General features: G+C 37.2%; 1 protein-coding gene across 1 annotated transcript in view; it reads left to right on the forward strand.

Annotated features, from left to right (window-relative positions):
- The window catches only part of DNAH7 (dynein axonemal heavy chain 7), a 248,143-nt gene that overhangs the window by 119,714 nt on the left and 111,282 nt on the right, over positions 1–17,147 (forward strand). The window contains exons 32-38 of the mRNA XM_089915967.1: positions 5,302–5,484; positions 5,843–6,019; positions 8,943–9,074; positions 10,426–10,650; positions 13,224–13,421; positions 15,441–15,596; positions 16,424–16,592. Coding sequence (XP_089772093.1) covers positions 5,302–5,484; positions 5,843–6,019; positions 8,943–9,074; positions 10,426–10,650; positions 13,224–13,421; positions 15,441–15,596; positions 16,424–16,592 — 1,240 coding nt within the window. The remainder of the gene's footprint in view (positions 1–5,301; positions 5,485–5,842; positions 6,020–8,942; positions 9,075–10,425; positions 10,651–13,223; positions 13,422–15,440; positions 15,597–16,423; positions 16,593–17,147) is intronic.

The raw sequence follows: 17,147 nt of genomic DNA on the forward strand, positions 1-17,147 counted from the left end.
AAAGAAGAACAAAAAATCCCCAAAGTTAGAAGAAGGAAAGGAATCATAAAGATCAGATCTGAAATAAATGAAAAAGAAATGAAGGAAACGATAGCAAAGATCAATAAAACTAAAAGCTGGTTCTTTGAAAAGATAAACAAAATTGATAAATCATTATTAGCCAGACTCATCAAGAAAAAAAGGGAGAAGGCTCAAATCAACAGACTTAGAAATGAAAAAGGAGAAGTAACAACTGACACTGCAGAAATACAAAGGATCATGAGAGATTACTACAAGCAACTCTATGCCAATAAAATGGACAACCTGGAAGAAATGGATAAATTCTTAGAAAAACACAACCTTCCGAGACTGAACCAGGAAGAAATAGAAAATATAAACAGACCAATCACAAGCACGGAAATGGAAACTGTGATTAAAAACCTTCCAGCAAACAAAAGCCCAGGATCAGATGGCTTCACAGGTGAATTCTATCAAACATTTAGAGAAGAGCTAACACCCATCCTTCTCAAACTCTTCCAAAATATAGCAGAGGGAAGAACACTCCCAAACTCATTCTACCAGGCCACCATCACCCTGATACCAAAACCAGAAAATGTCACAACAAGAGAAAACTGCAGACTAATATCACTGATGAACATAGATACAAAAATCCTCAACAAAATACTAGCAAACAGAATCCAGCAGCACATTAAAAGCATCATGCACCATGATCAAGTTGGGTTTATCCCAGGAATGCAAGGATTCTTCAATATACCCAAATCAGTCAATGTGATAATCCATATTAACAAACTGAAGGAGAAAAAACATATGATCATCTCAATAGATGCAGAAAAAGCTTTCGACCGAATTCAACACCGACTTATGATAAAAACTCTCCAGAAAGTAGGCATAGAGGGAACTTACCTCAACATAATAAAGGCCATATATGACAAACCCACAGCCAACATTGTTCTCAATGGTGAAAAACTGAAACCATTTCCACTAAGATCAGGAACAAGACAAGGTTGCCCACTCTCACCACTGTTATTCAACATAGTTTTGGAAGTTTTATCCACAGCAATTAGAGAAGAAAAAGAAATGAAAGGAATCCAAATAAGAAAAGAAGAAGTAATAATGTCACTGTTTGTAGATGACATGATACTATACAAAGAGGATCCTAAAGATGCTACCAGAAAACTACTAGAGATAATCAATGAATTTGGGAAAGTATCAGAATACAGAATTAATGCGCAGAAATCTCTTGCATTCTTATACAGTAATAATGAACAATCTGAAAGAGAAATTAAGGAAACACTTCCGTTTACCATTGCAACAGAAAGAATAAAATACCTAGGAATAAACCTACCTAAGGAGACAAAAGACCTGTATGCAGAAAACTATAAGACACTGATGTAAGAAATTAAAGATGATACAAACAGATGAAGAGATATACCATGTTCTTGGATTGGAAGAATCAACATTGTGAAAGTGACTCTACTACGCAAAGCAATCTACAGATTCAGTGCAATCCCTATCAAACTACCAATGGCATTTTTCACAGAACTAGAACAAAAAATTTCACAATTTGTATGGAAACACAAAAGACCCCAAATAGCCAAAACAATCTTGAGAAAGAAAAACAGAGCTGGAGGAACCAGGCTCCCTCACTTCAGACTATACTACAAAGCTGCAGTAATCGAGACAGTATGGTACTGGCACAAAAACAGACATTTAGATCAATGGAACAGGATAGAAAGGCCAGAGATAAACCCACGCACATACGGGCACCTTATATTTGACAAGGGAGGCAAGAATATACAATGGAGAAATGACAGTCTCTTCAATAAGTGGTGCTGGGAAAACTGGACAGCTACATGTATAAGGATGAAATTAGAACACTCCCTAACACCATACACAAAAATAAACTCAAAATGGATTTGAGACCTAAATTTAAGACCGGACACTATAAAGCTCTTAGAGGAAAACATAGAAAGAACACTCTTTGACATAAATCACAGCAAGATCTTTTTTGATCCACCTCCTAGAGTAATGGAAATAAAAACAAAAATAAACAAATGGGACCTAATGAAACTTCAAAGCTTTTGCACAACAAAGGAAACCATAAACAAGACAAAAAGACAACCTTCAGAATGGGAGAAAATATTTGCAAATGAATCAGTGGACAAAGGATTAATCTCCAAAATATAGAAACAGCTCATGCAGCTCAATATTAAAAAAACAAGTGACCCAATCTAAATATGGGCAGAAGACCTACATACACATTTCTCCAAAGAGGACATACAGATGGCCAAGAAGCACATGAAAAGCTGCTCAACATGACTAATTATTAGAGAAATGCAAATCAAAACTACAATGAGGTATCACCTCACACCAGTTAGAATGGGCATCATCAGAAAATCTACAAACAACAAATGCTGGAGAGGGTGTGGAGAAAAGGGAACCCTCTTGCACTGTTGGTGGGAATGTAAATTGTTACAGGCACTATGGAGAACAGTATGGAAGTTCCTTAAAAAACTTAAAATAGAATTACCCTATGATCCAGCAATCCTACTACTGGGCATATACCCAGAGGAAACCATAATTCAAAAAGACATGCACCCCAATGTTCATTTCAGCACTATTTACAATAGCCAGGTCATGGAAGCAACCTAAATGCCCATCGACAGATGAATGGATAAAGAAGATGTGGTACATATATACAGTGGAATATTACTCAGCCATTATAAGAAACGAAATTGTGTTATCTGTAGTGAGGTGGGTGGACCTAGAGACTGTCATACAGAGTGAAGTATGTCAGAAAGAGAAAAACAAATACCGTATGCTAACACATATATATGGAATCTAAAAAAAAAAAAAGGTTGTGAAGGACCTAGCGGCAGGACAGGAATAAAGACACAGACGTAGAGAATGGACTTGAGGACACGGGGAGGGGGAAGGGTAAGATGGGACGAAGTGAGAGAGTGGCACGGACATATATACACTACCAAATGTAAAATAGCTAGCTAATGGGAAGCAGCCACATAGCACAAGGAGATCAGCTCAGTGCTTTGTGACCACCTAGAGCGGTGGGATAGGGGAGGTGGGAGGGAGACGCAAGAGGAAGGAGATATGGGGACATGTGTATATGTGTAGTGGATTCACTCTGTTATACAGCAGCAACTAACACAACAGTGTAAAACAATTTTACTCTGATAAAGATGTTAAAAAATATATAAATAAATAAAACACGTTACTGAACAGTCTGGCAGTGTTTCTGTGAAGAGCACTGTTAGTGCCTGCAGAGAGGCCCGAGACCATGAGGGCAGGCATCTTCTCCTCAGTATGCACAGAAGAGACGGCAGGAGCAAAGAAGACTGGGGAGAGTATTTCTGATCTTCTTTTTCCAGGCTAAGTGACCCAGGAAAGAGAGCATCTGAGTAACGTGATCCTTTCAATCCTTCAATAATGTTCTTCCTGTGCCCTGCTGCTCAGCTAGCTGTCAGTGTCACACCCACTAATTGTTAGATAGACTTCAGTGCTTAGAGAGGAAATTGCAGACCTTTATAAAACGATGTCTTACAAATTCCAACACTTACCCTTTAGTGTGTTAGGAAGAGAATCGGCTGACTGTGGAAAGCAGAAGAGGTAAAGGGTGTGCCAGCTGCTGGCTGCTGGGAAGGGGAGTGGGAACTTACCTCCTCCTGGCTTACCCTACTGAGTGGCAGCTTCCCACTGTTACAGAAAAGGGTCCACAGACCAATAAATGTTAACTTGGTTGTCGTATGTTAGCAGGCTCTCCGTGGAGTGTGATTACACGGAGACAGCTTGCTAAGGCTAGTCTTACAGGAAAAGGGGCCTAGGCTACAGACATTTGTGTTAAGTCTTTTTTTATATAAATGTTTGCTTTATTCTGACTACCATACATCCTAAATTTGGTGCTCTTTACCTACTTAAGGACCAGCCCGTCATGAGTCAGTGTAATAACAGAAAAACATCAAATGGCAGCTCTGCTTTTATTGCTTGAAGGGGCTTGAGGAATGAATAATGTAAGGATTGGCTCTCAAGGCACAGGTGGGGCGGGCAGAGGTCTGGGACCATTGATGTCCCAGATCCTTTGATGTCTCAGATCCTTTCTTGTCACAGTGGATGTCCTCTGGCCCAGATTAACATGTGAAGTCTCCAGATGATGTATGCTCTTACATTATTTATAAAGAAATAATCATGAGATATCTCCCATTTTACACTTAGCTACATAGTACACATTATATTTTCCAGGAAGCTACATCCCGTAAATACTGAGTCTCCAGGAAGTTAAGTAGCTGTCCCAAAGTCACACAGCTGGGAAGTAGTAGAATCAGATTAAAGGTGAGGTCTTTCAGACTGCACAGCCCAACAACTCAGCATTACAGGGCAATGTTTCTTAGAGTGAAGATGAGCAGCCCTGGGAACCCAACAGCAGGAGGAAAAGTTGCTCTGAAGGTGATCTCCGAGATAACAGGCTCTTCCGTGCTTCCTGAGCGTGGCCCGAGCTAGCTTCTGAGTGTGGGTATGGGTGGCTTGAGCCCAGACAGGCCCACTGTCTTGTGGATTAATGCCTTTGGTCACAGGGAATGAGAATGTGTTAAGGTGGATTCAGATCCTTCACTACTTCAACTCAAATTCACATTTGCTGAAGGGGAACCAAAGCATCATCTGTGTCCTCAGAAGGGCTGCTTCATAAGGATCTAGAAAAGAGAATCAGTTTTTGCTCCCTCTGGCTAATATTTGTTGAACATTTACTATATTCTGGACAATATGTAAATAATTTCATGTTTCTCATTGTGGGATTGTGAAGGTTATATTGATATTAATGCCCTGTACCACCATGAGACAGTTCAGCCCAAGAAGGATGCGCGTGTTAATTCATTCAGTGGAGGGAACAAAAAATTTGACTTAACACACAAGAGTAATTAATCTGTATGAACACCAAATAGAATCTCTATAGAGTCAGACAGTCTGAATGAAAATTGTTTTCCCTGGCAATTACATGTTTGTTTTACTTATGATACTCTCTAAAACATGTTATATATGAGTTTAGAAACATTGGAAAAGATGGAATCTTAAGATGTTATATATATTTGTCTCATCCATGGCATATATAGGCTTCTTTAGTGAATATATATATATTCACACATGTATGCACACTTTATTCCAGAGATGCCTTTACATTTTGATGGTGCAATTCGTTTTAGGGGTTACATTTTAAAGTTGTAAAATAATATTATTGAACTTTTTCCCTTCCATGACCATTTTTGTCCTTTATTCACCGTATGCATGAACCAGACGCCAGATAGGAAATGGTTAGTTTTTGATGGGCCAGTAGATGCCGTATGGATTGAGAATATGAACACTGTGCTGGATGACAACAAAAAACTGTGTCTGATGAGCGGGGAGATTATCCAAATGTCACCACAAATGAATCTTATTTTTGAACCAATGGATTTAGAAGTTGCTTCTCCTGCCACTGTAAGTTCTCAGTTTTCACATCTGCTTATAAATTTGAAATGTTATAAATGCGTTTATTGCTTAGTAACTTTGACTCTAGATGTAAAGTATTTATAGAATTCATTTTAACAGCCATCTGTGATTCTCCAAGAGCAGCCGTGTCTGTCGACATACCTTGACAAATATAAGTGTCAGGCATATTTTCCTCTTTGCCTAGGACCATTTGGTAAAGTCGTACACAAAAATTAAATCAGGAAATTATCTAAAAGTATGCTATTTTTTCCCCAAGAGTTTTCTGAAGGTTGTAAGAAATAGATGTATCAAGTCATATTTCTTTTATAAGCAGTTCCTTGGAGGTAAACAGTGATTGTTTTTCCAGGTTTCCAGATGTGGGATGATTTACATGGAGCCTCATATGCTGGGCTGGAGACCGCTGATGTTGTCTTGGATAAATCTTTTACCTCCTGTGATCAGTATTATTCAGAAGGAATTTATAATAGGCTTATTTGACAGAATGGTTCCTATTTCTGTTGAATTTATTAGAAAGCATACAAAGGTAAGAGGGATGAAAGTTTTAATACTTAAAAAATAAATGGAAAATCCAAATTAGCCATATATATACATTTTAATGTCTACTTTTATTGCCAACTACCACATATTAAAATAAGTTCTTAACTAGTTTGACTAAAAATGCTTTTCTTATTAAAGTTTAAAATTTTTAATTAACATAATTCTCCAAAAAATATGTTAAATGAAGCATCCTGTGGTTTGAGAAAAATGTGTGGATCTTTTCTCTCTTAAGAAACAAACTCAAAGTCCCACCTAATCACACCTGGGTGAAAATATTCTAAATAGTTCTCTCTCTGGGGCTTCCCTGGTGGCGCAGTGGTTGAGAGTCCGCCTGCCGATGCAGGGGACACGGGTTTGTGCCCCGGTCCGGGAAGATCCCACATGCCGCAGAGCGGCTGGACCCGTGAGCCATGGCCGCTGAGCCTGCGCGTCCGGAGCAAGTTTTCATTTTGAAATTTTTCTTTATTTTCCAACGCTTTTAAAATAAATATATATTATTTTATAATTAGAAAAAGGACAAGTGAAAAAAGTAATCTCGTTTATGACTTCCAAAGAACTGGATAGTGGGTCACATGGAGAAACACATATTACTGCTTTTTAGACATACTAAATGAGGAATCAGCTATATTTAGCATGAGTGCATCTAATTGTTTAGGGATTACTATGGATAGCTAATAAAACTGTGATTCGGAAAGGGAAGCCAGCCTGTGGTAGAAGAATTGAAAGAGGTCCTAAAGCAAACAAATCCATTTTTCTTTCTTTTAGTACACCCTGGGGATGAGATGGGGGAAAGGTAGAAGGGAGAGAAGTGACAGCGTGAATTTCCGGAAGCATGGATGTCTCTTGCCTCTGAGAGTTGATGGAGTTCCAATGAGGCTCTTAAACACCCTCCAGCTGGGAACTGTAGGGAAAGATGCTTAATTTCTGCTTTGGGAGATGTGGACCAAAGGTCTTTGAGCATGACTTTGTTCCGGATCAAATATAGGGAAACAGGGTTGGGATTTCTCCTGCTGTTGGAAATATAATAGAAAAGCTTGAGGCAGGTATTTATCTCAGTGTTTGTATTTGGAAAGTAGAATTTCAAACCACGGTAATGAAGATTACTTAAAGACAAATCCAGAGAAAAAAGAGCAAAGGCTGTAATCCTGGGTATACCAGCAACTTAGAGAGAGGGAATGGGGAGAAGGTTTTGAGTAGTAAGTAGCCAGTGTTATCAGAAATTACTGAGAGTCAGGTGAAGGAAGGAAAGGGTTGGCATGTGTCCCTTGGAAGTGGCAGTAGAGATTTTGAGGGAGCTCTGGCCCCAGCACTTTGAGGGAAGAGGCAAGAGTACTTCGGGGCGGTTGGTTAGGAATGTGGGTGATACTGACTTGATGGTGAGTGTAGGCTGCTCTTTCAGGAAACTTGGCTGTAACGGAATATGTTGTACATATGAAGTAATCATGTTTCAAAATCAATTAAATATGCATCAATTGAGATAAAATAAGCTATAGGGTTTTTTTTCTCCTGGCATTTTAACAGAAGGTAGGTGTTACAAATAAATGGATTTTCCATATAACTGGAACTGCTCTTTTCAATAGCAAATAGGGAGAAAAAATTTTTTTAATTGAGATATAATTGACATTAGTATATTATACTAATATAATTGATATTATATTAGTTTCAGGTGTACAATATGATGATTTGTATATTTTGTGAAATGATCACCACAGAAAGTCTAGTTAATATCTGTCATACGTAGAATTTTGTTCTTGTAATGAGAATTTTTAAAAATCACTTTTAATATAAACTTCCTGAAAGGTACTTATGCACTTTTGTCCTTTCTTGAAGAAATTATGAATGCCTGTAGAGCACAGATCTGTGTATGCTGAGGTGGGTAGGAGAGGGATAGATTGGGAATTTGGGATTAGCAGATGCAAACTATCATATATATGTATAACTAAATCACTTGGCTGTACACCAGAAACTAACACAACATTGTGAATCAACTATACTTCAATAAAATAAATTTTAAAAAATCATGAATGCCTGTTATTTACTAAGTAGTAATACGCATCTGTCTTATTTGTAGTAGTTAACTGTTTGCATTTTAGGGTTGCAGCAGTAACACTTAGTCCCTGTCGTTAATCAGACACTCAGTTGTCACTTCTTCCTGCTTCTACTGGGACGGTGGCCAAATATCAAGTCACCTGCTTCTAATCTTCAGAGAGTCCATTTCAGAGTTAACTCTTACATGTTAACCATGAAGCAATACAACTCTAAAGGCTGGAAGAGAGCTTGGAGGGAAGAAGACAAATGTTTATTGAGAACTTGCTGTATGCTGCATGGTTATAGGAACTGTAACATTATTTATTTTATAAATTCTCATGGTGAGACCCAGAGAAATAAAGTGTACAGTATTTACAGCACTCCAGAAACATTTTATGCTCTTCAAGACTTAAAAATATGTTTCATAAGAATGAGTTTACTCCGAGTACTGCTGTAGCTTATAAAGATATTCTAAAATGGGCTTTATTTATTGAACATGTTAGATAAGCAAATTAATTTCCTGCTCTGAAAGATTTTTTTTTTTTTAGTGTTTTGGTTTATGAAATTGGTATAACATAGAATCTATGTTTGTGATTAAATTAACTAAACTTGTAACTGTGAGGTTTTTCAATTTGAGAATCAGTACAAGAGTGATTAAAGAGCACACGCCACCTGGATGGGACATCCATTGCTGCCTCACTCTAGGGAACTAATATGTACCTCAGTTTTCCCTCCTATAAAATTAGAATTATAACAGTAGTACCTTTTCATAGATACTTTGGCTGTTAGAACTAAATGAGTTCAATAAAAATTAGTTGATACTATTTCAGTTAGTGCCTCATTTAAATTGTTTCACAGACTTTTTTTCTCTGATTTTTCAGGAATTATCTCCTACTTCAGATACAAACTTAGTCCGATCCCTAATGAATCTGATAGACTGTTTTATGAATGACTTTGCTGATGAAGTCAAAGTAGGAGAGAGAAATGATCGAGAAACTTACTCTTTACTTGAGGTAGGTCCATTTCTCTTTGAGTCTTGCAGTAGAAAGACATCCACTGCTTTCCCCAATGCTTCCTAATTAATTAACCTCATTTTTCCCAGAACTGGAGTCTGGACAATGGGTGGTAGCTGAACAGTCAGGAAAAAGTCAGGTTCCAAATGCCAGGTGCTGGTAGGAAAGCTCCTTGACCGGCAGTTCTGTTGGATCAAGAAGTTTGGGTGGAGCCCGATGATTCCCACAGATCTGCTACTGATTACCTTGGGTCAGTTGGCCTGTCTCAAAGATGATCAATCCTCAAAATGTCAATGACCATTGACAACAGGATTCACCTCCCCTTCAACCTCCAAATTATAATTCATTGCTTTTTCTCCTTACTTTTCCGCCTTTTTCATGAGATATAAATGTTTAAAAAATATTTATGTATTGAGTATAAGTATATATTTGAAATGAGGAAAGCAAGAAACTATATAATCTATAAACGTTTTAAATATAGGAATAAAATTATCAACAGACCTTGAATCTTCTTTAATAAAAAAATCATATATTGGCTAATGGTAGCACTTCTAATGTAGTCAGTTACTTTTTCCATATGTTTTATGAAATAAATTTTTAGTTTCATTTAAAACAGTTTCCAGAGAGAGACAGTCTGTGAGTAAGCTATGAGTAGGTGAATAGTGTGAAGCCAGAGTTCACAACTTTTATGAGCATAGATAGACTGTTTTAGCATTAAAACATGTATATGTTTTAATGGCATTAAAAAGGGGATTTGATTTTAAAACTATCAAACAGGCTTTCTCATTTGAGTGGTGTGTCTTGTTGTCTCCCCTGTTCCCTCTGCCTGAGTCTGGTAAGAAAGCTTGCAGGTTAGCAGTTCTAATTATACCATCAATGCTCAGGTAATTATTACAACAGGTAAATAAAAGTATATGAATTTGTTCTACTTTTTAAAAAACACTGCATCAGAATTTAAATTTAATAAATATATAGAGTGGGTTGATTATTCTTTATTAAAATATGCTTTTGTACTTTAATAAAAAGTTATCTCAATGTTCTTTTTAATATCAAAGTTCAGCCATATATTTAAATTATCACCTGATTTACCAGACTAATCATTCTAAGGTTTTACTATGCCTAGAATTTATACTTTGCATTGTATTATCTTCTCTGATAGTAAGACTTTATAAGACATGTAATGTGATAGAAAAAAACTAATTATTACAAAATCCTGAGAATAACCTACTACCATATATCAGTTTATTCATTTCCTTTCAAAGATATTAATCTGGCAGATACGATTTAAGCTTCAAGAATAGATTAAAGTTATTCTTTAATGCACGCTTATCTTCTCATCTCTCCAATTCAGGGCATTTTTCTGTTTTCATTGATCTGGTCCATTGGTGCTTCTTGTAAAGATGATGATCGGTTGAAATTTAATAAGATTCTTCGAGAACTAATGGAAGGCCCGATTTCAGAAATAACTCGAAATAGGTTTAAATTACTGAGTGGTACTGAGCAAACATCTTCAAAAACACTAACTGTTCCATTTCCTGAAAAAGGAACAATTTATGATTATCAGTTTGTCACTGAGGTAAGAGTTCTGAAGCAAGAGTTGTACCTGCCAACCAGGCAGAGCCTCCTTGGAGACACACAGCACATAAAGGCTCTGTGGCCACCTTGTCACCATTGTTTACCTTAGGAGACAGCATGGAGTAGAGGAAGGCACGTTGGTTGTGAAGTCGGGCACACCTGGGTCTGCCATATAGCCTTGGACTAGTCCTTTAATCTCCCTGAACCTTGTTTTTCTCATTGATAAAATGAGACAAATAATAATACTTGTTGGGCCAGTTGTACTCATTGCAAAAAATCACACATTAGGACATCCAGTCCAGCACCAGGCGAGTACTGCTCAAGGACACACCTTTGGGAGGTTCATGGTGCATGTTAGCACATCACAGGCTAAGAGGTCCTGCAGGACCGCCGCTGGGTGGTTAGGAATTCAGCCCTTCCCAAACAGATTGGACAATACAACCTGGGTGGTGTTTGTTCACTTGTTTGTTTTTGTGTAACAGCTCCCATAAGTACTGTAAATGAGGACAAAGTTTTGGTATACATATTATTTAAATATATGCAGATTTAAGTGAGGTTGGGATCACACCATATCCTCACTGGGTAGTTGTATATCCTCCTTCTTCCCTTAATAAAGAAAACAACTCTCTGTCTCACTGATATTTCTTTAATAAACTTATTTTTCTAAAACCTCCCTATAATCTACCATTTGGATGGACCATGATCCATTGCGTTTCGTAGTCTTGGACATTGAAGTGTTTCTGTTGTTTTAGTTTTAATGCTTTTGTGAATATTCTTGTGCACAAGTCATTGCATACATATCTGATTATTTCTTTAAGATAGGTTCCTAGAAAAGGAATTACTGTATCATTTTAAAAAATTTTATGGCTCTTGACAATGTATTGCCAACCTCACCTCAGAAGAGACTCTTCACCCTGCCAGCCACAAGATACCTTTATATCTTTGCTAATTTTACTTCAAATGACTAACCATACCCTGCATTTTCAGGGCACTTTGCAGTTTATTAAGCTTTTCCACAATCACTTCTATTTTGTTTCCCAGCATCTCAGTGAAATGGTAAAGGTAGGATTATTTTTCAAACTTTACCATTGAGGGAACTGAGTGAGGCTCAGAGATATTTTGTGATTTTTCCCAGGATCACACAATCCCTAAATGACTCTCTGTTCTAGGTTTTGTGATTCTTAATTTTTCCTTCCCCACAGGTGGCAAAATATCCATGTTAGAAAAGATTATCAAGAGTATCGAAAGAGCATTATTTCTTCATCAGTTTTAGAAAGTTCTAGGAATTTCTTTGCAATACTATTTTTAGACTGATGTAAATTCAGCCTCCTCAAATTCTCTGCTATGTGCACAGCACTGCCAGAAGATACAAAAATGAACAAAGCACAGTGCTGCCCTCTGTGAGTTCCTAACCTCTTCAGAAGAGTGTCATGTATACTGTAGGACAGAAGAGTCTTATATGTCAAGGTCCAGGGACACAGGGCATTTTGGTAACCGTAGGCCCATCAGTGAGGCTGGGTTTTGGGGAACATGAAGAAGGTGTGAAGGAAGAATGGGTCTAAATTCTAATATGCTTCGAAAGGCCAGGAGCTTAAATTGGATTTTGTAAGAAAGGAGAGGCCAGTGGTGTTTGTCTAAGGAGAGAGAGTTAACATGATATTTTTGAAATTTTTTTTTATAGACACTGCCTTAGCAAATTAAAATTTTAGTTCATAAGCTAATTGGATGAAAAGATACAGTGTAATGTTAATTCATAGTAATAATCTCATATTAAGAAATCTCGTCTGTTCTGGATATCTGTTGCACACCAACATGAATATAGTTAACACTTAAAAATGGTTGAAGGTAAATTTTAGGTGTTTTTTACTACAATTAAAAAGAGACACTACTATAAATAAAATAGATAACTGTTAAGGACCTACTGTATAGCACAGGAAACTCAATACTCTGTAATGACCTATATGGGGAAAAAAATCTAAGAAAGAGTGGATATATGTATATATATAACTGACTCACTTTACTGTACTGCAGAAACTAACACAAAGTCAAAATCAACTCCACCCCAGTAAAAATTTTTGTAAGAAAGAAAGAGAAATCTTGCTTGAAATAAAAAGCTGATGTTGTAAGTACCATTATAAAAGTCAAACAATATGCAGCTGATGTTCTATGTAGAAAAGTTTTCTATGTGAACAGTTTCTGTGTGAACAGGTATTGAATAACATTCTTTACTCTTTAACACATTGATTAGACCAGTTTACTCAATGCCATTAAAGAATCTAACAATTGACCAAAATAACTGATCTTTGGGTTGACATAGTCAGTGGTTTCAAGACATCAAAAGTATCACAACATTGCCATTTCATTTTTATTCATATAAAAGCCCAATTTCTCCTTAATTTAACACAAAATTTAACTTAAAAAGATTAGAGTGAAGAGTTTTAAAGGATAAAAACAAGTGCATAAATATCAAGGTTTGTTGTCTTGATCTTTCATCTTTTCTGCAATGGCACAGGAGTGCCATCTAAAAGTATTTTACAACATGACATTCACTATTTGGTTATTTGTTGTAAACAGGGAATAGGAAAATGGGAACCATGGGTAAAGAAGTTGGCAGAAGCTCCTCCAATTCCTAAGGATGTGATGTTTAACGAAATCATTGTACCAACTCTGGACACAGTTCGATACTCTGCACTAATGGAATTGTTGACCACCCATCAAAAGCCTTCAATATTTGTAGGACCAACAGGAACTGGAAAGAGTGTTTACATTATTGTAAGTATTGTAGAAATCTACATGTTAAAATGTGCATGATAGTCCTAAGAAAATTATTTTTTAAACTACCTGAACTGGTAGGCAATGATTTTTAAATACTTACGTATTTCAATGTTGCAGCCACAGAGAATTTTTGAGTAATTGCCTATTTATTTTTGAAAGTTGTTTAAAGAAAATATGCTACTTTATATCACTAAATTATTGTCCATTTTAAAGTTATTTTAGTGAAAATAGCTTATACAGGATGAAGAATTTTATCTCCCTTAAAAAGGGTGTTTTGGTTGATATTTAATTTTTTAAAGTATCAAATATGTAAACAATTACTACATGGTAATAAGACTGATTTTCTTTAATGATTTCTGGAATCACACCTGTTGTGTGTTAGGTAAGAAAATGCTAGCTGCTGCAACAGATATGCCCCAAATCTCAGTAGCGTTATAAATCTTTGTTCCCTTGTGTTTAGGGCATCATACTGATCAAAGATCAGTTCTTGCCTCTAGTTTCAGATTTCTGAAAGGAGAAAGCTGGCTGGAACTATTAATGAGTAGCACCTCCAGCCTTTGACATGGCAAGTAAGTGCAAGTTTCCCCCGGGTCAGTTGGACAGTGTGGAAGGTAACTGGACTTGAGCCTTCCTGGGAGTCCATTCCATATGACTGCCCACAGAAGTGAGGGAATTCCACTAGTCCCCTTAGGTCAGGGAACTGTGCAATGTGAATGTCCCTTGGGAGTAAGTAAGGAACCTGCACATCTGGTCTTCTCAGAGAGCAAACATTTGGAAGCTTGCCATGACAGCAGGCAAGATAGCATTAGCCAAGAGAGAACCACAGTGACACAAGTGAAGTGGGAATTTTGCCTCTCTTCCTCCAGCTCTGCCCGCTACCCGACCGTGGGCAGAAAGAAGATAGGGAAGGGAGGTGGAGGAGAGAGGAGGAGCTATCGGTGGCCCCTCCCCCATTGCAGTTTCCCAGTCAATTCACATTCTCCCAGTTGTGACAGTACCTGTTTCTAGTTCTTTATTGATTTTATATTTTAATCCAGTCCTTTAATCCTTTGGAATATATTTGGTTATATAGTAGAATAATTGTCCTGGTATTATTTATTGAATAATCTCTTTCCCAACAGATTGAAATGTCACCTTTATCATACTAAATGCTGTATGTATCAAGAAATATCCAGGAGTGGGGAGGGAAGATGTTTAGACTGAGATTTTAAATCAAGGTGTTGAGTTGGACTGGATTTTTTTTTAAAAATAACAAAGTGTACAGAAAGCTAATGGATTTATCTAAGATATTATCAAGAGTTAGGGAATGGAGACTTGACATGCTTCAAGGCAGTGGGTGGAGAAAAATAAAGCCTTTGTCATTGGTACCCCCATCAAATTCAGCCCAGGTAATAAACTGCCCAGGCCAAAAAGAATTACTTTTCACAAAATTGGGGAACATAATTTGCATCTTATTTTGTAATCTGCTTTTTTCTACTTAAGGTATTGTAAATATTTTCCTATTCCATTATTATTCTACAAGATGATTTGTAGAAAACAACATCTTGGTTAAGATGTAATTTTACCTGCTTTCCAGTGAATTCCATTTTGAAAGTACAAATTATACTATGTAAGCTTCTTAACTTATAGTCAGATAACTTGATGAAAGTGGAAAGCTAATGAGCTATATTACAGAGAACATTGATCTGGAGAGAGACAAAGGGCAGTCTAAATTCTTGTGTCATCTCTGAGACCTTAACCAAGTTTCTTAACCCCTGAGTCCCTATGACTTCATGTTAGGCAGGAATGTGTACTCTGCATGGTGGTTTTAGAAATCAGAGGAGCCACGTGTCCAGAAGGCCTGGACAAATAGACACACTCCATTGACTTGGTAACTGTTATTTCTGTTGATTCCATCTCTTTTTACATTATGACACTCTAAGATTAAATTCAGGTGTGTCAACAATGATGCTTAGTGGTTATTTTGAAATGTCAAAACATAATTGCAACTATGGCTCATTATTTCCTGTTATACAGAATTTTCTTTTAAATCAACTCAGTAAAGATATATACAAGCCTCTGCTGATTAACTTCTCAGCACAAACTACAGCAGCTCAAACTCAGAATATTATCATGTCAAAACTGGACAAAAGAAGAAAGGGAGTTTTTGGACCTCCTTTGGGCAAGAAAATGGTAATTACTCTCTGTTTCTGTACGTATAGTACAGCAATGGTCCTATTCATGGGCATTGGTACATTCAGAACGAGGAAGCCAGATATACTGGTACTGGATGTCTTTTTGTACAGTTTTTTTATCACAGATTTTGGTTAAGTTTTCTTAAAAGTGTGTTCAGATTTGTATGTGCATCAGACAACTTGACATTAAAAACAAGCAGTTGCCCTTTGAATTCGAAGTAGAATATACATCTGGGAAATTACCTATCTTCCTAATTCTCTCATTAACATTTTTACTCATCGGAGTCTTTGCTTCTTGCTCTCTTGGCCTTTAAACAACCAAGCTATCAGTTGACTTTTCCTCTACCAAGAATACACTTCCCGGGCTTCCCTGGTGGTGCAGTGGTTGAGAGTGCGCCTGCCGATGCAGGCGACACGGGCTCGGTGAGAGGCCCGCGTGCCGCAAAAGAAAAAAAAAAGAATACACTTCCCAACCTTACTGTCATCACTCAGAGGTTATAATCATTTTAAAATCACACCTTCCTCATTTATTTTAATGTACTGAAGTTGTACAAGGAAAAAAGAGAAGGAATACTGAGAAAAGTTGCATGAGAGGATTAATAAGTTCTAAACTCTTAACTATAAAGGTTAGTAATAAGACTGTCTCCCTGTTCCTTGGTAACATGGATGCTAAGGGATATTCCTGATGTGAAAAGAAACCATCATTTCTCACATATGTACCCCACAAGAAGATAACCTGATTCTTTGCCTGAACATTGTTTGCACCATAGGACACTATATTAAGATGTTAATATCTTCTAATCCCTCTTCTCCTTTCATTGTCAGGTTGTCTTTGTAGATGATGTCAATATGCCTGCTCGGGAGGTGTATGGGGCTCAACCTCCTATCGAGTTACTTAGACAATGGTTAGATCACTGGAATTGGTATGACCTAAAAGATTGTTCTATGATTAAACTAGTGGACATTCAAATCATGTGTGCTATGGGACCTCCAGGTACGTTTTCTGAGTTTGTGATTAAGATTGAAAATCACTCTGGTTATATATAAAGGGCAGGAGAAAGAAAGAAAGAGAAATCGGATAACTTGAGTTACAATGTTTTGTGTATATATTTTCTATGTCTGTACATTGTGACCTAACAGAGTGACCACAATGATCAGCACTGCAGAGTGGGTTGACTTGCTTGGAGTCATTCTCATCAAACCAAACAGCTCTTCCAAATCCTTTTTCTTCCACCTTTTGGGACTTTGCTTTCCATTTCCTGTTCCTGCATTCTGAGGTCCCAGATCCCCTGAGAACCCAGATCCCCCTGGGGAAGCTCATTTTCCTCTGTTTCATTCCTTAAAGTTTCAACGGTACGAAACATCCCTGCTTCAATAGACACCTTTCCCCTACCCCAATCAATTCCCATTTTAGTGAGTCTCTGGATTTAGACAGACTGTGGAGGGGGAATTTGAGTAGGAGATGGCCAAAATAATTAACTCTTAGAGATCCTTTATACTTTTCAGGGGAAATTTGTAAACTCAAAGAGATCTCTATGTAGGGGAAATT

Source organism: Delphinapterus leucas, chromosome 8 (assembly GCF_059928025.1).
Source record: "Delphinapterus leucas isolate spDelLeu-1000000601 "Yukka" chromosome 8, BTC_Dleu_Yukka2, whole genome shotgun sequence".
Lineage (NCBI taxonomy): Eukaryota > Metazoa > Chordata > Mammalia > Artiodactyla > Monodontidae > Delphinapterus > Delphinapterus leucas.